At 44.0% G+C, this 20,150-nt stretch overlaps 1 protein-coding gene across 1 annotated transcript in view; it reads right to left on the reverse strand.

Annotated features, from left to right (window-relative positions):
- The window catches only part of MOCOS (molybdenum cofactor sulfurase), a 56,297-nt gene that overhangs the window by 16,965 nt on the left and 19,182 nt on the right, over positions 1-20,150 (reverse strand). Inside the window, exons 7-11 of the mRNA XM_061130756.1 lie at positions 16,182-16,298; positions 14,294-14,749; positions 8,117-8,279; positions 3,129-3,207; positions 1,737-1,861 (exon numbers count right to left, since the gene is read on the reverse strand). Coding sequence (XP_060986739.1) covers positions 1,737-1,861; positions 3,129-3,207; positions 8,117-8,279; positions 14,294-14,749; positions 16,182-16,298 — 940 coding nt within the window. The remainder of the gene's footprint in view (positions 1-1,736; positions 1,862-3,128; positions 3,208-8,116; positions 8,280-14,293; positions 14,750-16,181; positions 16,299-20,150) is intronic.

Below are 20,150 nucleotides of genomic sequence, written 5' to 3' on the forward strand. Positions count from 1 at the left end.
TCCAAGGTAAGCCTGTATATATGCAACATGCTGGAAATCACATCCTTTGCAACTGCTTAAACTACTTTTAAAAAATTTAGCTGACAATGTAAAGAGGTAGTGTAGTTTAAAAATTTTAAGTGTTCAAAGACCTAGACCCAGACCATCAGAGACCACACCACCATAAATGGCATCCTTGAAATATAATGTTCACAAGCTGACACTCCCTGATCTTGTATCGAGCAGGCAACAGATTCACTCTGCTGCTCCCTTCACCTGCCCAGGTTCCATCTCCCATCAGGACAGTCAGAGCCTGCCTGACCTCTTTGCTTCCTTCTTCTCTCTCTCCATTGCAGCCTCCATACCTCACCAGGGCTGTCTTTCTGATACAAGCAGCATCATGAAACTCCCCAGCATAGAATTCTGCAATGAGTCTACCACCCACAAGATAGTGCTTCTGACTCAGCAACACGTTCATCTCATCTCCCCAGCTCTACCCCCAACACCCCCCTACCCACATCCCACCCTCTTAAACCCTTCCCTGAACCCATGAAATGCCAAGCCCAGCCAGTAGTCTTCAGCAGTCTTCTTGCCTCTCTCTGCCTGGAATATTCCTACTCTCCGGTTAAAATGTAACTCCAAACTCACCTCTTCCCTGAAGCCCTCCAAGACTCATTCCAGGTGTAGACTTACAAGCCAGTCTCCCTGAGAGCTAGTGACTAAGCCAGGTCATTCCTGCCCAAATCAGGAATGTAGCAACTATCCAGTCTGTTGATTTAGTCATCTAGTATTTACTGAGCAACTACCATGAGCAACTATTAGTCTGCTCTAAACACTGAGGACAAAGCACTGAACAAAGCAGAGAAAAACCCTTCCCTCACAGAGTTTATGATCTAGCAGAGGGAAGGCAGAACATAAATAGGAAAACCGAGTAAAATGTTTGCCTTACAGAATGTGAAACGTGCCACAGAGGGACCTCCCTGGTGATCCAGTGATTAAGACTTCATGCTGCCAGTCCAAGGGGTAAAGGCTCAATCTCTGATCAGGGAACTAAGATCCCACATGGTCTGTGGCATGACCAAAAGATTTAAAAAAAAAAAAAAAAGAGCCACAGAGAAAAATAAAACAGGGAATGAGCTGAGGTTCAAGAGGCGGCTCTAGTTCATAGGAGGGCAGTCAGGCAAGGGTCCCCTGAGAAGGCGACATTGGAACCGACACCTTGAAAGCTCACTCTTCGCATATGGTACTGTGACCTCAAAGTACTTTCTTCTCTAAAGTCTCATTTTATGCTCACAACAGCTTACAGCAGGAAAAACTGTCAAAACCCTTAAATCTGAGTAATTGAGGTCTGCAGAATTTCAACACCATGAGGTTCAAGGATTTGCCAAGGTCTCACAATCACTTGGTGTCAGGGCCAAGACTAAAAATCCAGATTTTCTTAGGATCTAGCAACCTACCGATGTTTTTATTTAAAAAAAAACAAAAAACAAAAACTAACCCATTTCTAAACATGCAGGACTTAGGCAGAGAGCTTGAGCAGAGCCTGCAAGCCCACCTCAGTCTCCTCAGGGTCAGTCTGAAGACCACGTGTGGGTCCTGCTGACCTGTGGGATCACCTCAGCACCTGTCTGCCAAAAGCCTACCACCCCCACTTCATTAGCAGATTACCCTGTCAACCCATTTTGTGGACTGATGTTCATGCCTGCAAGTGTGAGTTCAAGTTCCTGTCCCTTAAGAAGCAATCCAAAGTGTAATACCTTTGCGGTGTTTCTTCTTTGCATTTCTTTGAAAGTCTGAACTTTGTTTGATCAAATGATAGGGACGGCCAAAAAACTTTGACAGCCAGTTGGAAATTTTTTCTCCACAATCGTATGTGTTTACCCTGGCAAAAAAGAAAAAGGAAGGATGGTGAACGTTACATAGTATTCCTTTAAGTAATTGAAATAGCAAAATGTTATATAGTATAATATAACAGAATGTAATAGAATATAATGAAGTCCCCAGCAATATAGACACCTATAGTGACAGGTGTGCTTAGGAAGCTGCAGAGAAATTTCCAAGGCATGGGAAGGCCTGAGAGTGTGACTTTTACAAAGTTTTCAGATCAAATTAAAAGCTTTAGAAATTTCTCTTTCTACCTCTCCTTTTACCTAAATCTAATCTCAACCAGAAAACATGTGGAATACAAATGTTCTGATTGTGGGTCCTGATCTTATGGTACCTAGCACATCTAATACCCCAACCAATTAAAGCCCCCAAACACAAAAATTATTAACTTCACAGTTCACTAGTGATTCATATACTAGTAGAAGACTTTTAAAATGCCAACGGCTTTTAGTGAACCCAGTAAAGCAGTCAGTGGGTACAGTTGTGTTCAGAAATCATGATATGCACAGTTCTGATCAGAGTGCATTTCCTTCTGCACTGCGAATAAGTAAGCCATGAAGGGATGTGTCAAACACTTAAGCTACACACATCTGAACTGGACTCAAGCTGTTAGCACCTCTGGAAGTACATGCTCAGGAAAGGTGGGAAGGTGATAGTGTGAGGATGGTGCTCTACCCAATTGGGCATTGTGGGCCTTGGCCGTGCTGGAGGCCCATGGGGTGAGCACACTCTGTACCCTCTTGCCAGTTCTTGTGCAGATTTAAACACTCATCAAAGCACATTTTCAATCAGAGTAATGAATTTTGGGTGAATATTTTGGAAATGTACTATAGCAAATCTTCCATGGAGAGATATACAGCCATTTCAGGGTGAAAGTGAAGTGGAAGTGAAAGCATTAGTCACTCTGTCATATCCAACTCAAGACCCAGTGGACTGTAGCTCACCAGGCTCCTTTGTCTATGGAATTCTCCAGGGAAGAATACTGAGTGGGTTGCCATTCCCTTCTCCAGGGGATCTTCCTGACCCAGGGATTGAGCTCACAACTCTTGTACCATGAAGCAGATTCTTTACCGTCTGAGTCTGCAATTATTTATCCCTGTTTTGTTGGATAGCGTGAGCTCAGGCTTCTTATACTGGGAACCATGAGTGCTCAATATAATGAAAATGGCCTTAGGTGCATCTTTCAAAGCACCAGAGAGAAAGTCTACAAAGTGAGGTTTTGTTCTTCCCTTCCCTGAGAGTTTCACCTGCCACAGCCTCACCTGTCCGCACAGACTTTGCTTTGGCAAATCTGAACCTGCTCACTGTTCTCCTCAAGAGGCACCTCTATAGGCTCCATCCCTAATGAACAAAGGTTAGAGACAAATTTATCATCATGCAAAAAAGAACAAGGATATGTTTTTAAAGTCCATTATTCTGAAATATACAAGAATTAATGAGTTAGGCAATTGGCTGAATCAAATAAGTGGCTGGGTCTTAGAAATCTCTTTTTTTTTTTTTTTTTAGAAATCTCTTTTTAACACAGAGATTCTCTTCATCGCTGTTAGCACCACCAACAGCAGGTGCACGGAGCAGCTTTCTCGTGGGAGACCCTGCACTGGGGCAGTCACATCCATAGTCCCTGTGATGCTGCAAATTCCCTCTGAAAGATGTCTCTCCCTCTGGATGACTCCACATCCTGATGTCATTGCTCTCTAAGCTACCTAGATCTTCTAGAAATAGACAGGCTGGCATGAAGGCTCGCTCTGAAAGGATGTCAGCATAGAGTGTCAATTCTCCTAGCTCCTAGGAGTCAGCATCAAATTGGATTCCTGAATCAATCATCATTAGCGCTAAAAAAAAAAAAAAAATCTGTTACCATGTCAGTGGAGCTGGGAAGTGATTCTTTTCTAAAAAGTTTTTATACACATTATACATACAAAGGAGCATATAACATATGTATATAAACTTAGAATAAAATATGTGGAAGAGACTAGAGGAAATTGATCCAAGGCCACTGAAGAGTATAAGATTGTTGATAAAGGCTGGAACAGCTGAGACATGCTGCCACTCTGCATGCCTTCTCATCCTTCATGAGTTATTAAAAATACAGGGAAAGGCATGAAGCCAAGACGCCTGAGTAGAATTCGTGGTGGCCCTTCTCCGTGGATACCTCCTCTGTAGCCCACCTGTGCCATCCAACCATACAGGTTCATGTTGATGTTTCGTAGAAAGCAACACAATACTGTAAAGCAATTATCCTTCAATTAAAAATAAGTAAATTTTGAAAAATTTACACACAAGTGTTCATAGTAGCATTATTCATAATAACCACAAGTGGAAACAATCTAAATATCCATCACCTGATAAGTGGATAAAAAAATAAGTATGTCTAATTATTCAACAGTATGATGACCCTTAAAAACATTACGCTGAGTGGAAGAAGTCAGTCACATATTGTATGATCCCAATTACATGAAACATCCAGAACAGGCAAATCCATAGAGACAGAAAGTAGATTAGTAGTGCCAGGGACTGGGAATGAGGTCGGGAATGGGGAGTGACTCCTAGTGGGTATGGGCTTTCTCATTTAGGGTGATGAAAAAGCATTCTAAAATTTATTGTGGTGATGATTGTGAATATACAAGAATAATAATAATTGAATGGTACAGTTTAAATGAATACATTTTGTGGAATATTATGTAAATATTGATAAGGTTAGAAGAAATAAATAAAAAGGTGGAAAATGATATACTGTGCAAACACTAACCAAAACAGAGATGAATGGCTGGATTTGTAACAAAGAATTTCACACTTCAAACTTTGAAACAAAAAAAATTATGATCTATAAAGAGGAACATTGTTTAAAGAGGGGACAACTCACCAAGAAGTCAATAATACTATGTGAAGCAAAAACTAACAGAACTAAGGAGAAAGCAGATAAATCTACAATCACAGCTGAGAACTTCAACACTCTTCTTTCAGTCATTAACAGAACTAGTAGCAAGTGCATAAAAAGTCAGCAGGTATATAGAAAAACAGCATTACTGATCAACAAAGTGGATATAACTAACATGTATAGAACACTCCACCCAACAACAGAATACACATTCCTCTCAAGTGTATATGGAACACTCAAGGCAATAAAACACATTCTTGGTTATAAGCTAGAACTTAACAAATTTTAATGAATTTAAAATCTACAAAGTAAATATTCTCTTTTGGAGAGTTTAATGGAATTAAACTAAAAATCAATAACAATGAAAACAAGAACATCTCCAAATACATCGAAATAAACACACTTCTGTAATCTACGGGTCAAAATGAACACACAGAGAGCAAGCAAGGACATCAAAAGATGCTTAACATCATTAGCCGGTAGGGAAACCAAATTAAAATCATGATGGGATGCCATTACACACCTATTAAAATAAATAAAAACACTGACAAAAACTGACCAGATGCGGAGCAACTGGAATTTGCATACATTACTGGTGGGAATGAAAACAATACATTCCAGAAAATGGTCTGGAAGTTTCTTTTAAAGGTAAATTATCCTTACTATATGACCCTGCAATCAACTCCTAGTATTTATTCTAAAGAAATGAAAGTTTCTGAGCACCCAAAAACCTGTACATGAATGATAAAAGCAGCTCTAGTCATCATTGCTTAAAACTAGAAATGACTCAAATGCCCTTCAGTAGATAAAAGGAGGGCATACCACACTCTGGAATGTCCATACAATGGAATACTACTCAATAATTAAAAAGGATAAACTACTGATTCATGCAGTAACTTAAATGGGACTTAAAGGCATCATGCTGAGTGAAAGAAGCCAATATCAAAAAGTCACAGATTACGTGATTACATTTATATAACATCCTCAAAAAAACTAAGAGTGATAATTTTTAAAGGGTATATTAAAAAAAAAAAAGCCATAGTGATAGAGCTTTGACTGCCAGGTGTTAAGGATGGGGAAAAGAGAGACTGAAAAGGGATAGCGTGAAGGAGTTTTCTGGGGCTTTGTTGCTTGTTTTGTATCTCGTTTATGGGAGTGGCTATACAATTGTGTGCATCTTTTAAAATTCATACAGAGAACAAAAGGCCAAGAATAGCCAAGACAATTTGGAAGCATGAGGTAGGACAAGCCCTATCAGTTCTTGCTGTAGTTTTTCAGTCTCTCAGTCATGTCCAACTCTTTGTGACCCCATAGACTGCAGCACACCAGGCTTCCCTGTCTTTTACCATCTCCTGGAGCTTGCTCAAACTCATGTCCATCGAGTCAGTGATGCCATCCAACCATCTCATCCTCTGTCATCCCCGTCTCCTCCGGCCCTCAATCTTTCCCAGCATCAGGGTCTTTTCCAATGAATCGGCTCTTCCCATCAGGTCACCAAAGTATTGGAGTTTAGCTTCAGCATCAGTATTTCCAGTGAATATTCAGGACTGATTTCCTTTAGGATTGACTGGTTGGATCTCCTTGCTGTCCAAGGGACTCTCAAGAGTCTTCCCCCAAACCACAGTTCAAATGCATCAATTCCTAGGCACTCATCCTTCTTTATGGTCCAACCCTCACACCTGTACATGACTACTGGAAAAACCATAGCTTTGACTATATGGACTGTTGTCAGCAAACTAATGTTTCTGCCTTTTAATATGCTGTCTAGATTTGTCATAGCTTTTCTTCCAAGGAGCAAGCATCTTTCAATTTCATGGCTGCAGTCACCATCTGCAGTGATTTTGGAGCCCAAGAAAATGAAATCTGTCACTGTTTCCATTTTCCTTCATCAATTTGTCATGAAATGATGGGACCAGATGCCATGATCTTAGTTTTTTGAATGCTGAGTTTTAAGCCAGCTTTTTTGCTCTCCTCTTTCACTTTCATCAAGAGGCTCTTTAGTTCTTCTTCACTTTCTGCCATTAGGGTAGTATCATCTGCATATCTGAGGTTATCCATATTTCTTCTGGCAATCTTGATTCCAGCTTGAGCTTCATCCAGTCTGGCATTTCGCATGATGTACTCTGCATGTAAGTTAAGTAAGCAAGGTGACAATAGACAGCCTTAACGTACTCCTTTTCCAATTTTGAACCTGTCTGTTGTTCCATGTCTAGTTCTAACTGTTGCTTCTTGACCTGCATACAAGTGTCTCAGGAGGCAGGTAAGGTGATCTGGTATTCCCATCTCTTGAAAACCTTACCAAAGTTTGTTGTGATTCACACAGTCAAAGGCTTTAGCATAGTCCATGAAGCAGAAGTAGATTATCAGTTATTAAGATTCAGTATATAGTTTTAGTAGTAACATTGGCTCATTGGTTCAAGAAAAAATAAACCAGTGGAACAGAATGGAACACCTACAGCCAAGAAACACAATCACTGAATATATGGAAATGGGATATATCACAAAAGTATAGCTATAAGTTAGGAGGGAAACTGGAATATTCTGTAAATGATAGGTAGGGTACAGAAGAAGGAGTGAGAGCACAGAGAAGTACATAGGGAATTTCATCTATTCTGTAACGTTTTTATTTCTTAAAAGAAAGAAGAGGAGAAAGAGGATGTGGCAAAAGGAGAAAGGCGGTGGGTAATAAGAGGGCAGAGGTAGGGGGAGGAGGACGGAGAGGAGGAGGAGAAATTGAAGCAAATGTGGCCAAATGCTAAGTTTGTTAAAACAGGATGATGTAAGTATGTTGTTCTTCACGTTTGTGCTGTCCAACGCTGTAGCCACTACATGTAATAATTTAAATTAATTAAAATTAAATAAAATTTAAAGTTTAGCTCCAGCATCCTGCTAGTCCCATTACACATACTCAGTGGCCACATCAGATTGATGGCTACCAAACAGCACAATGAAGATGTTGAACATTTCCATCATCACATAAGGGTCCACTGGACAGAGCTGGTCTACATTCATATGTGTTAAGACAGTTCCTAATAAAAATCCACAAAGAAGAACTAAAGCTTGCAGAACCTATGAAGAGTGAAGGAAATAAAATTAATGTAAGTGAAAGGACAACATATAATTTCAAAATCGACACCTCTTTACTTTCTGATTGGGTTATCAGATCTTTACCTTTTCCCAGAAATACCCTCCACACACACACACAAAACAAAAAACACAAGAGGAACAAACTTCCCGTTGTCTCTTCTAGACATCATTTCACTTCTTTTTGGAATATTTTAATATTTAGTAGAAGAAAAGCCGTGGTTTTACTTTATGAGAATAAAGCTACTCTGGACAACCACTCTGTAAAAGTGAACCCCGTTTTCAGACCTTGGGCTTTGATGACCATGACCCTCCGCTGCAGGTCAATGAAGGGCTGGATCAGGCAGAGCCGGGGCTCCTGTTTCTGACTCAGGCAAATGCCGTTGTGATTCACAACCATCCAACTTCGGTCATACAGCAGCCCTTGACTTCCTAGAGGCCACCTGGTCACCTAAAAAAAAAAAAAAAAAGTCAGTGTATTTTAAGCCAGCGCTCCTCAAAAATGATCTTCTCATTTATTGTACAGGGGCTGCACAGATGCAGATGGACTTCAGGAATTCAGCACAGACTCTTGAAGGAAGAAAGTGTGGAAGAGAAGGAAACAAAGAAGACAGGGACTTTCCTGGTGGCCTTGTGATTGAGAATCCACCCCGAAATGCAAGAGATGCAGGTACGATCCCTGGTCAAGGAACTAAGATCCTATGTGCCTCGGAGTGGGTAAGTCCTCAAACCTCAACTACTGAGCCCTCACTCTGGAGCCTTCATGCCGCAACTAGAATGCCCGTGAGCCGCAATTACTGAGCCTGAGTGCCTGCCAGGAGTAGAGAGTATGTGTGTCTGTGCTCAGTCATGTCCAACTCTTCAAGACCCCATGGACTGTAACCCGCCAGGCTCCTCTATCCATAGAATTCTCCAGGCAACAACACTGGAGTGGGTTGACATTTCCTTCCCCAGGAGATCTTCCCGATGCAGGGATCGAACCTGCATCTCTTGTGTCTCCTGCATTGGCAGGTAGATTCTTTACCACCAGAACCACCTGGGAAGCCCATGTGCTGCAACCGAAGATGCCACATCACACAGCAGAGACCTCGTGTGCCTCAACTACAACCTGACGCAGCCAAATGAATGAATGTTTAAAAAGAAGAAGACAGTGCAAAGGAGACTATGGGATTGAGGTACCTTCCATTTACCCTCCAGATCCAGTCTCCATCCTGTCCACTTTAGCGTGCTTTTTGAGTGGGCAATAGGTGTATCTAGCCGGGACGTGGAAGGCAGGTCTCTGCCCCAGCCTGTGCTCCACTCCCCTCCGCACAGGTCTCTGCTGCTCCTGCTGTGTGTCCTTCCACAGTGGTGGACGCCTGAACAGGCATGTCCTGGTAATATAGACGTGTTTCTTGCACAAATTGTGGCTCCACTGAAATGGTCACTAAGCTGATCCATTTTAAGTGTATAAAATATGTATATTCCTCAATTCTTCATATTTCTACAAAATTAAAATACAAATTATGCCCAGTGCCCAGATCTTGCACTTAGTACCATTCTCCAATAAAAACAACCAGGACTTCTTGGAGAAATGGTTTATTCTAGGGCTGGGTCAGGAAATATACAAGATGAGCCAGGAGTACCTTGTAGTGCTGGAAAAGTAAGGAAGCGCTCAAAAAAACAAAATAATGGGGGTACATCAAAAGAATGCAGGAGTTAACTGAAAGCATGTCCAATGGGGGAAAAAAACAGAAATATTTGAACAACAACAATAATAATAAGAATGTAATATTGGATTGGGCTTCCCTGGTGACTTCCCTGGAAAAGAATCTGCTGACAGTGCAGGAGACCAGGGTTCAATCCCTGAGTCGGGAAGATCCCCTGGAGAAGGGAACAGCAACCCATTCCAGTATTCCTTCCTGGAGAATTCCATGGACAGAGGAGCCTGGCGGGCTACAGTCCACAGGGTCACAAAGCCTGAGACACAACAGCAACTAACACACATATACACAGTATTGGATTATAATATAAAATATAAAATAAATACCCATGATTCCATACTGATATAAATAAATGATTAAATAGGAAGGTCAACTCTCTCATATAGAAGAATTCCAAATTATTGACGTAAATGGCCCCCTCTCAAGAAGGCAGAGTGTAACTCCTTACCAATTAAGTGTGGGCTACCCTTAGTCACTTGCCTCTAAAGGGTATACAGTATGGGAATGGGTGGAGGGGGAACTGGACAGTGAAGAAATCTGGCAAACACTATGAGACCCAGGTTAACATCAGTAGTGATAAGCCACAATGGTAACTATGTACCCTGACACGATACGATGAGAACTTTATCTCTGTGGTCCTCCTGCCATAAAACCCCAAACCCCAGTCTAATCCTCAGAAAGACATCAGATAAAAACAAACTGATGGGTATTCTAACAAATACTTGACCAGGATTCCTTAAAACAATCAAGGTTCTGAAAACAGGGAAAGTCTAAGAAACTGGTACATCCCCAGAGGAGCCTAAGGAGACACGAGAGCTAAACGTAACGTGGTATTCTGGATAGGATCCAGAACACAAAAAGCACATTAGGGGGAAAAATAATGAGATATCAATAGTGTGGGACCAGGTCTTTGCAGTTTCGTCCACAGGTTAAACCCACCGCTTTCAGCACTGCCTGTGTAGAAGTCCCACCCAGCAGGGCTCTTCTGGAGCCAGCTGTTTGTTAAAGAAGGGTGCACACCAACCACTGCTTTTGAAATAGTATTATGATTAAGAGACCAGGGAACCCTCTTACACTGTTGGTGGGAATGCAAACTAGTACAGCCACTATGGAGAACAGTGTGGAGATTTCTTAAAAAACTGGAAATAGAACTGCCATATGACCCAGCAATCCCACTTCTGGGCATACACACTGAGGAAACCAGATCTGAAAGAGACACGTGCACCTCAATGTTCATTGCAGCACTGTTTATAATAGCCAGGACATGGAAGCAACCTAGATGCCCATCAGCAGACGAACGGATAAGGAAGCTGTGGTACATATATACCATGGAATATTACTCAGCCATTAAAAAGAATTCATTTGAATCAGTTCTAATGGGATGGATGAAGCTGGAGCCCATTATACAGAGTGAAGTAAGCCAGAAAGATAAAGACCAATAGTATACTAACGCATATATATGGAATTTAGAAAGATGGTAATGATAACCCTATATGCAAAACAGAAAAAGAGACACAGATGTACAGAACAGACTTTTGGACTGTATGGGAGAAGGCGAGGGTGGGATGTTTTGAGAGAACAGCATCAAAACATGTATATTATCAAGGGTGAAACAGATCACCAGCCCAGGTTGGATGCATGAGACAAGTGCTCGGGGCTGGTGCACTGGGAAGACCCAGAGGGATGGGGTGGGGAGGGAGGTGGGAGGGGGGATCGGGGTGGGGAATCCATGTAAATCCATGGCTGATTCATGTTAATGTATGGCAAAAACCACTACAATATTGTAAAGTAATTAGCCTCCAACTAATTAAAATACATGGGAAAAAAATAAAAAAGAGAGACCAGCATTCTTGCACAACTGTACAAGGATCAACTTCACCCTTCTGTTTTCCTCTGAGCACTCAAGTCAACCACCCAAAGGAGTCTGAAAACTTCAATCGGGGGTAATGATAAAAGGGAAGAATATTTAATCAGGGGCACATTGGGGTGGGTCCTCGAGGGAGGGACCTGAGTTGAAGACAGAGGCTTCAGGGGAAGGAAGTGAAGGAGAGGAGCTTCAGGCCTGGGGTGAGCGGGGCGCAGATCTCAAGGAGGGGAAATGTGAAGGGAAACTGCTCCTCCAGCCGGGGAAGCCCTGTACCCAAGAAGCAGAAATGTGGTGCAGCGGGGGATGGGTGGGATAGGCACTTTGAGGGCTGACAAGCCTGGGCTTAGATCTCACCTCCTTCAGTTATCAGCTTTGGACAACTTCCCACTTTTCTGAGCCTTGGCTCTGTCACGTATTATATAAAACGGACATTGTTATCATAGGATTAGGTGAAAAACAAAACAAGTATAAAATGTAAAGCAAGTGAATATAACAGATGATCCACAGATGGCTTTACCTCTGCCCTTCACTTGTCTTGTGTACCAGACATCCTCTGCCCATAGACCATGGCTGCTTCTGCTGGTAGAGCCCAGCGATATTAGTGACCACTAAGTCACTATTTCTTTTGGAAAACATGTTTTGAATGACAAATAGCTTTTTAGAAGACAATCTATTATTGGGTAGCATTTCTCCCTGGATCTCTCATTTCTGCATGACTGTTTTAACAAGCAGAAGCACACTCTCCTCTATTCCAGACTCTCCTGTCGAGGATGTTTGTATAGTGACCAGCTCTACAACTCTCTGGAGTAGAGGGAAGGTTTGCTCACAGCCCAGTATCACAAACGTATCAGCTCCTCCCTGATTGAGGACTACACAGCTTGGCTGGCGTCCTATTATGAAAGAGGTTTCCTGAGTAAGGGGCTCCCAAATATGAGCAGAGCATCCACCAGGGCCCCTCTGGACCCTTTCTTGGGGTGTGGGGGGAAAGAAAAGCAACACAAACATGAAGCTCTTGCTACCTGCAGGCTGTGAGTAACAGCCTTTTATCTCTGACCCAGGAATCTCATCTTCCCCCGCCCCCCAGCATGTGAGGTCCTAAAGCTGCATCCCCCGCTTTGGAAATGCAGAGTCTTAACCTCTGGACCACCAGGGAAGCCCCATGGAAACTCACGTCTCTTGTCAGCATCCAAGACACTGAGGCAGGCTGGGTTGTGAGCTCGCTAGAAGGGCAGTCTCAGGCCCGGCGCTGTTCCTTACACCCACTTGTTGGAACATGTCTATCATTTTCAATCCTTTGATTTGCCACCTAAACATTGAATTTACTGGCTTCCGCCTTCCTTCTTCCTCTTTGTCTGGGTCAAGCTTTCAGCCACCATATCTGTGTTGGCATGTGAAGGGCAAACTTTCAGCTGTTGCAGCTGGAGGTTGGGTTACAGAAGGATGTGAGCAAATAAGTATTCACTGAGGGCAATGGGAGCCAGGTTTCTCACAGGATTTACAAGAGCAGAGGATGGCTAAATAAACCCTGTGGTGTTGGATTGGAATTGGAGGTATCAATGTGAAATCATGGCTATGCATGGATAGACAGATAAATGATAGGTAGACAGACAAACAGATAGATAGATAGATAGATGTGTGTGTGTGTGTGTGTTGTAAAGTGTCTGTTTTCCTCCTGAGATACTGCCCTCCCTGAGGGAAGGAACCATTTCCATTTTGCTCACCACTGCACCACAGGTGCAGGCCCAGCAGGTAGTAGGCACTCAGTGTATAGTTTCTGAATGAGCAGATGGATGGAAGACTTTTAGCAAAATATGAAACCTTACTGAGTCTGTGTCTTCGTCTGTAAAATGGGACACTGATTCTTGCTGTGTTTCTGTGTGCAGCACGGTATTCTACAGGACATGACTCATCTGAGAAAACAGAGTCCTGACACTCCTCACCTGCCTGCTTTCAGGGGTGGAGAAGAACTTGCCTGTTCATGGTCTGACTGGAGGACAGTCTCCTTCAGCATGGAATATCCAATGAGGAGCTAGGGAGCCTGGGATCCCAGAGGCTCAGGAGGTTGGGACTTTGCCTGGGACTTGGGACACACACATATCATAGAAAGATAGTCTCATAGGAAGTTCGGTCATTGCAGGAGGGGTCAGGGCCAGCTGGCCAACCAAGGCAAGCCCTCCCGTCTCCCAGGTCAGGTGACTGTCAGGCCAGCTTGTTTGCAGACATTATGTAGTTCACCTTCACAGGGAAAGCTAAGCAGATGGACTCAGGAGAGCGTGGACCCAAGGAGTCAGTAGACCTGGGTTCAAATTCTTTCCCTATCATTTATTAGGGGGTCATGACCTGGGCAGAGTGCCTAACCTCAATAGCCCCCAGGCTCCATATCTATACAATAGGGATGATATTACCTAGCACCTCATATTATTGTTTTGATGATCAAATGAACCAAAGTTATGTAAAATGCTTCTGCATGAAAGTTACATCCATAACTATCAACAGTAACTAGGTAGTCACACCCAGAAACAGGGTCCTCTCGGGGATTCCCATAAGCAGAGTCATGGTCAAAAGTCAGCCCAAACCAAGAAAGGCAGAATGAGGACTTCTCTGGTGGAGCAGTGGATAAGAATCTGCTACCAACCCGGGGGACACAGGTTTGATCCCTGGTCTGGGAAGATCCCACATGCTGCAAAGCCACTAAGCCCATGGGTCACAACTACTGAGTCTGTGCTCCAGGGCCCGGGAATTGCAACCATTCAGCCTGTGTGCTGCAGGTACTGAAGTTTTGATTTTCTGCATGCTTCCCTTCACTTCCTGAACTTTTCTTCTTTGCTTTATCAAAAAACGTTATACAGTAAACACAAAAGAAGCAATCTCTTTAGTTGCCATTGAAACCCTCACCTCAAACGCTGCACAGGACTTGATCGGGTAGAGATAAAGGTTGGTGACAACGTGTGACCTGAGGTCCCCATCCGGGACGTCAGCAGCTTTCTCTGAAGTGGTCTGCTGGGTTCCGGTGGCCTCCAGCAGGGGCGGACCCTCTGTGTCCACAGTGGCGGGCGAGTTGTTCCAAACCCCAGAGTGTGGGGAAGCGTCTTCCTGAGGTGAGTGGCTACCTCTGGCCCGGATGGCAGGCACGGCGTTCTGAGCCTCGCTGTCTTCTGGCGGGGCTCCAGCTTCCCCGGGGGTGGCCAGAGGGAGAGGCTGGCCGTGAGACGGGCGCAGTCGGGTTGCTATGATGAACCTGAGGAAGGCTTGGGCATCCTCAAGCGTGGACATGTATCCAAAAGAAATCCTCACAGAGCCCGTCGGCTGCCCATCTATGAGGTCCACATCGTCTCCGCAGACGTGACCAGCCTAGGAGAAAGAAACAAGTCAGCCAGAGTGAACACTCCTCACGGATGGACCAGAAACCATTCTGTAAAACAACTTCTGTTGATAATAGAAGGTAAAATGAACCTTGGAAAAAAGAACTGCAACACTAAGAAGAGCTGCGTGCCTCAGGCATAGTTCCACAAGCACAGCGACTCCCTCTCTGGATATCATGTGGCTCACTGTGAACGGGGATCTATACCAATCCCAAGGGGCCATTAAAAAGTTTAAAAGACACAACACTGTAAACCAACCATATTTCAATATAAATAAATAATTTTTTTTAATTTAAAAGCAATTGTTCATGTAAAGCATTTACCAGAGCCATATATACAACGCTGACCCATAACAGCATCAAAAGACATACCGAAGTTTCAGAAGCACAGATGGGTCAGCTCCTTGGTCTACCCAGGGCTGAAGGGGGAGGAGAGCTTGCTGGCCATGCCTTTTAGACTCTCTCAGGATCAAAGGGAGGCCTGTATCCTTTGCCGCTGCCTTTTGACAAAAGGGCAAGACAGAGATGCTGCCCCAGGGAATGACTGGCCCAAGCCCATAATGAAAGCCAAAGGCAGCACCAAGGGCCTGGCCGGGAGGTGGGGAAAGAAAAGCAAGAAGTCCCCAAGCCTCTCCAAGCCCTGTTGCCATGTATTGGTCACTGCTCCAGTGGCCTACCTCTCCAGAGCTGAAGCCAAGTCAGATACCCAAAGAGATGGGTCCATGGCATTCCTCAGGTTCGATATCATATCTGGAATTGCATTCATTTGTGTTTGGAGACTCCCTCTCTCTTTTTAAGCAGAACACAGTTCATGGTTGGTTGGGATCTAATATATTCATTATTTAGTGGTAGCCAAAAGAGACTATTTATAAACTATTCTGATATAAATAAGGCTTTTTGCCACTCAAACTAGGCTTAGGAAATGGTTCAAATTAAAATGTACCTTGAAGTGACAAACCCCACCTCAGGGAAGTGACCGGAAGGGTGGGGACCTGAGTAATGCAGAACGCCCGCTGGAAAAGTTCCTCTCCTCGCTCTGCCAGAGGATGAGCAACTTCTAGCTTGCAGATTTCACTCTGGCAGGACTGAACTAGTTAAGGACCCTCTGCATGTATGAGCACATTTTCACACTGGCTTGTCCCTGTTAAAAGTCATCTTCTGAATTAAAAAACAAACAAACAAAACAAAAACGTCCTCTACTGCCTTTAAATTTTTGCCCTCAAACTAAAAAACGCCTGGCATGGAATCACTATCTTGAAGCATTTTCTAATTTTGTTGACCCTTTTTTCTTTGCATGTTCACAGGGTGGGCTCAGAGAAATGAACCCGAAGACCAGCCCCCACCCCAGACACGGGTCCAGCCTCTGGTGAAGAGCATTGGGTCTGGCTGGCCAGCGTTTGGGCCACCGGCTCCAGTACCAACCTGAAGATGCTTCTTCACCATCTCATCGCTTATCCCCAGGTGCCTCTGGCAGGCCCCAGTGTTACAGAAGCAGCCGGTTCGCACATGGATGTTGTGAAGGCTGGCCATTTTATCCACCTATGGGTTTAATATGACACAGAACTAGGGTTAGGAATGTCCAGTTTTACTCTGACCGCCTGGACTGAAAAGAGTTTCAGGTCCACATTTGGGTCTCTCTTTCCTAACAGTAAAATGAAAATATGAGCTTGGAATTTTTCTCTAAAGTGCTATGATCCATCATGGGTTTACTAAATACATTTTATAAAACATTACTGATAATTAAAGCTTATCCAGTTGGGTAATAGACATATGGCTGTGAAAAGTGAAAAATATTGCACCAAATTCTAAGTTGAGAGCTCACATTTAAAATAATCTGATTTCTTAAATGAGTCGAAAATCTGTATAGATATTTTTCCAAATAAGACATTCAAATGCCAAAAGGTGCATGAAACATGCTCAACATCACTAGTTATCAGGGAAATGTAAGTTAAAACTAAAATAAGATATCACCTCTCAAATATCTAGTATCTAACATGTAATATCACACCTGTTAGAAAGGCTATCATCAGAAAGACAACAAATAACAAGAGTTGGGGAGACATGGAGAAAAGGGAACTCTGGTTCACTGTTGGTGGGAATGTAAATGGGCACAGCAACTATAGAAAACTGTATAGGAATCCTTCAAAAAATTTAAAGTAGAACGAATTGCTGTATTTATCTGAAGGAAATGAAATCACTGTCTTGATAAGAGATCTGTACCCCCATGTCTACTGCAGTATTTATAAGAGATAAGACATGAAAACAATTTAAGTATCCATCAAAGGATTAATGGGTAAAGAAAATGTGATGTATATAAACACACAGTGAAATATTGTTCAGCTATAAAAAAAAGGAAATCCTGCCATTTGTGACAAGGATGGACCTTGAGGGCATTTTGGTCAGTCATAATGAAATATGCTAAGAAATAAGTCATACAAAGACAAATACTGTATGATCACACAAGTGGAATCAAATCAAAATTCTGATCAGTGGTTGCCAGGGGCAGGGGAGGGTGGGATGAAGTGATGGTGATCAAAAGCTACAAACCTGTACTTATAAGATAAATAAGTCTTGGGGATATAACATACAGCATGGTGACTATAGTTAACAATAATGTATCATATACTTGAAAGCTGCTGAGAGAGTAAATCTTAAAAGTTGTCATCACAAGAAAATACATTTTTATAACCATGTGTGGTGATGGATGTTAACTAAACTTGTAGAAATCATTTCCCAATGTATACATATATAGAATTACTGTGTTGTACACCTAAAACTAATACAATGTTATACATCAATTTGATCTCACTTGTTAAAAAGAAAAGAATTTTAAGGAATTAATTTTTGAAAAAAAGACCCCACAGGTTTCAAGTGATATTCGCAAGAATAAAATCTGAGTGTGGCTGGGATGTGGGGCAGCTCCTCACTGTCCTTAGCCAAGGCAGACCAGGACCATCTGTCCTGACCCCAGAGCAGACCTTGGCAGAGCTGCCACTCATAGGAGCCCTGCCTTGGCTCCCAGCCCAGACTACAAACATCACTGTGTTCACACTGCCTGTTACCGATGTGCTTTTCATAATATCCTAGACTTTAGGTTCAATCACAGAATTGCAATTCAGTCCAGAAGTTCCAAGTCCTTTTCCTCTCCCCTGGAAGCCGGACAGGTGATTCTTGCTCTCGAGGCTCAAAGGTGAGCTGGCACGAGGGATGTTTGTGCCAGTTCCTCTGTTTGTGGGTCCGGGGTTCCACTCCCCCAAGGGCCTGGGGGCCCAGGGAGGGCCCTTAGCCCTGGTGACTCAGGCTAAACTCAGAGAAGTCCTCTAATTGCACTTGAGGAAACAAACACAACTTGCCCAGCTGCGGAAGGCTTTGAAACTTTCCTTCCTGGGAAGAACATGCAGGGTGGCCAGAAACCTGTGTCTGCAGACATAGGTCACCACGCATAGAGTCTGCCTGGCCGCCCTGGTGGGCGGGCACAACGGTGGTGCCTCCCACACACCTTTGTGGAGACCACATTGTCGGCACTTTAGCCATCACCCTGGACTGTCAGAGTGTGAAGAAGCCATTTCTGCTGATGAAACCCAGGAGTTCCCTGCTTTCTGTGCTGAGGCCTGGCGGCCCCACTGGGTCTGGTCAACTCCACCTCCAGGGTCAGGTGACCTCCACTCAAGGGACAGTCTCTAGGAAAGCTCCCCGACCCCAGCTCCCGCCAAGCTGAATTAGAAGTCTCCCACGTGCACCCCTCTCCCTGACCCAGAGTGTATTCACTATTCCAGCTACCACAGCCACAAAACGAGCCACCCAGACATTGAGGCATAGAACAGCAACCATTGACTTGTGCTCATGGCTACAGGGGGTCAGATATTCAGAAAGGGCCCAGAGATGGCTGATCTCATTTGGCAAGACTAGAAGGCTGGGAGTGACGTGCCTGGGGTTGGAATTCCCTCGAGGTTCAGTTTCTCAAAGATGGATCTGGCCTCGCTCAAACCAGGACAGTCACCAACATGCTTGCTTGTGGCTTCCTCACAGCATGGCCACTCAGGATAAACCTCCTTCCACAGTAACTTGAGGCTCCGAAAGTGAATGCCCCAGGGAGCAATGCTGATGCTGCATGGGTTTTTCTGGCCTAGCCTCCAAAGCCAAGCAGTGTCACCTTTGGAGGTGTGCTATTGAATATGAGTGAATTACAGACTGCCAAGGTTCAAGGGGAAGAGACAGGGACCCCACCTAGAAGAGCATGTGGGTGGAAGAGGCTGTTTGGGCCACAGTTGCCCTTCATTCTACTTTCTCATCACAACTTCATCTTTTCTCTCCCTGAGACCTTTGGAATCCCACAGAGGTTTGGCCAGTGCCCAGCCAGGTGAAGGAGCTGGCTGCTGGAACAAGATGAGTGCTGTATTCACCGTACAATGGGGCACTTGCTTCATGCCAGCCCGACACTGCTGCTGCTGCTGCTAAGTCACGACACTAAGGAGCTATATACTGTATCTCATTCAATCCTCATGACAAACTGTCATCAGGGTACATTCTTACCTCATTTCACAGAGACTTGGGGAGCTGACATTACCTCACCCGAGCTCAAAGAGCCAGCGCAAGGCAGCCCGAATCTGAACCCACCCACTTGACCACTGGGTAGACTGACTTTCACCAGAGGAGAAAATGAAATGAGGAGGTGCTTGTGTTAGTTCAGTCACTCAGTCATGTCTGACTCTCTGCGACCCCATGGACTGCAGCATGCCAGGCTTCCCTGTCCATCACCAACTCCTGGAGCTTGCTCAAGCTCATGTCCATTGAGTCGGTGATGTCATCCAATGAGGCATCACTGAAATGAGGAGGCCTGGATATCAAAAACAGGTACCCAAAAGCTTCTCACAGAAGGCTCAATTCCTTCACAAATCCCCTGAAAAAGAGACAGCCAACCCAGCCATGATGCCATGTAATATTTCCAAAGACTCTCCAAATCTCTGTGGAATTCCCTCATGTGACAAAGACCAGGCAAACCCAGGATTCTCCTGAGCTGACACAGCTGGCCATGCCCCAGCTATGACCTCTATTCATGGAATGAGCTTCCTCTATAGATGCACAAGGGAGAAACTCCTGTGGGAGACCTCAGGGTTCCAGTGAAGTCAGGCAGACACCAAGATGGGCAACTCCCTCTCCTTGGGGAGATCTTCCTCTTTGCTTCTCTGGGCAAATAGGTGATTCTTTCACCATTCTGCCTGGAACTGAACCCCACTCCCACCCAAGTACAAAGTCTCCTCTATGTCCCCTGACTCTTGTTCGCAGAAAAACTGAAACCGCCCAGGCCTCCAAGAGTCACAAAAGAGCAGGCTCGAGTCGTCAACAAGTAGGACAACAGAGTCACAGACTCAGTGTCTGATGAGAGAATGG

Source organism: Dama dama, chromosome 27 (genome assembly GCF_033118175.1).
Source record: "Dama dama isolate Ldn47 chromosome 27, ASM3311817v1, whole genome shotgun sequence".
Taxonomy (NCBI): Eukaryota; Metazoa; Chordata; class Mammalia; order Artiodactyla; family Cervidae; genus Dama; species Dama dama.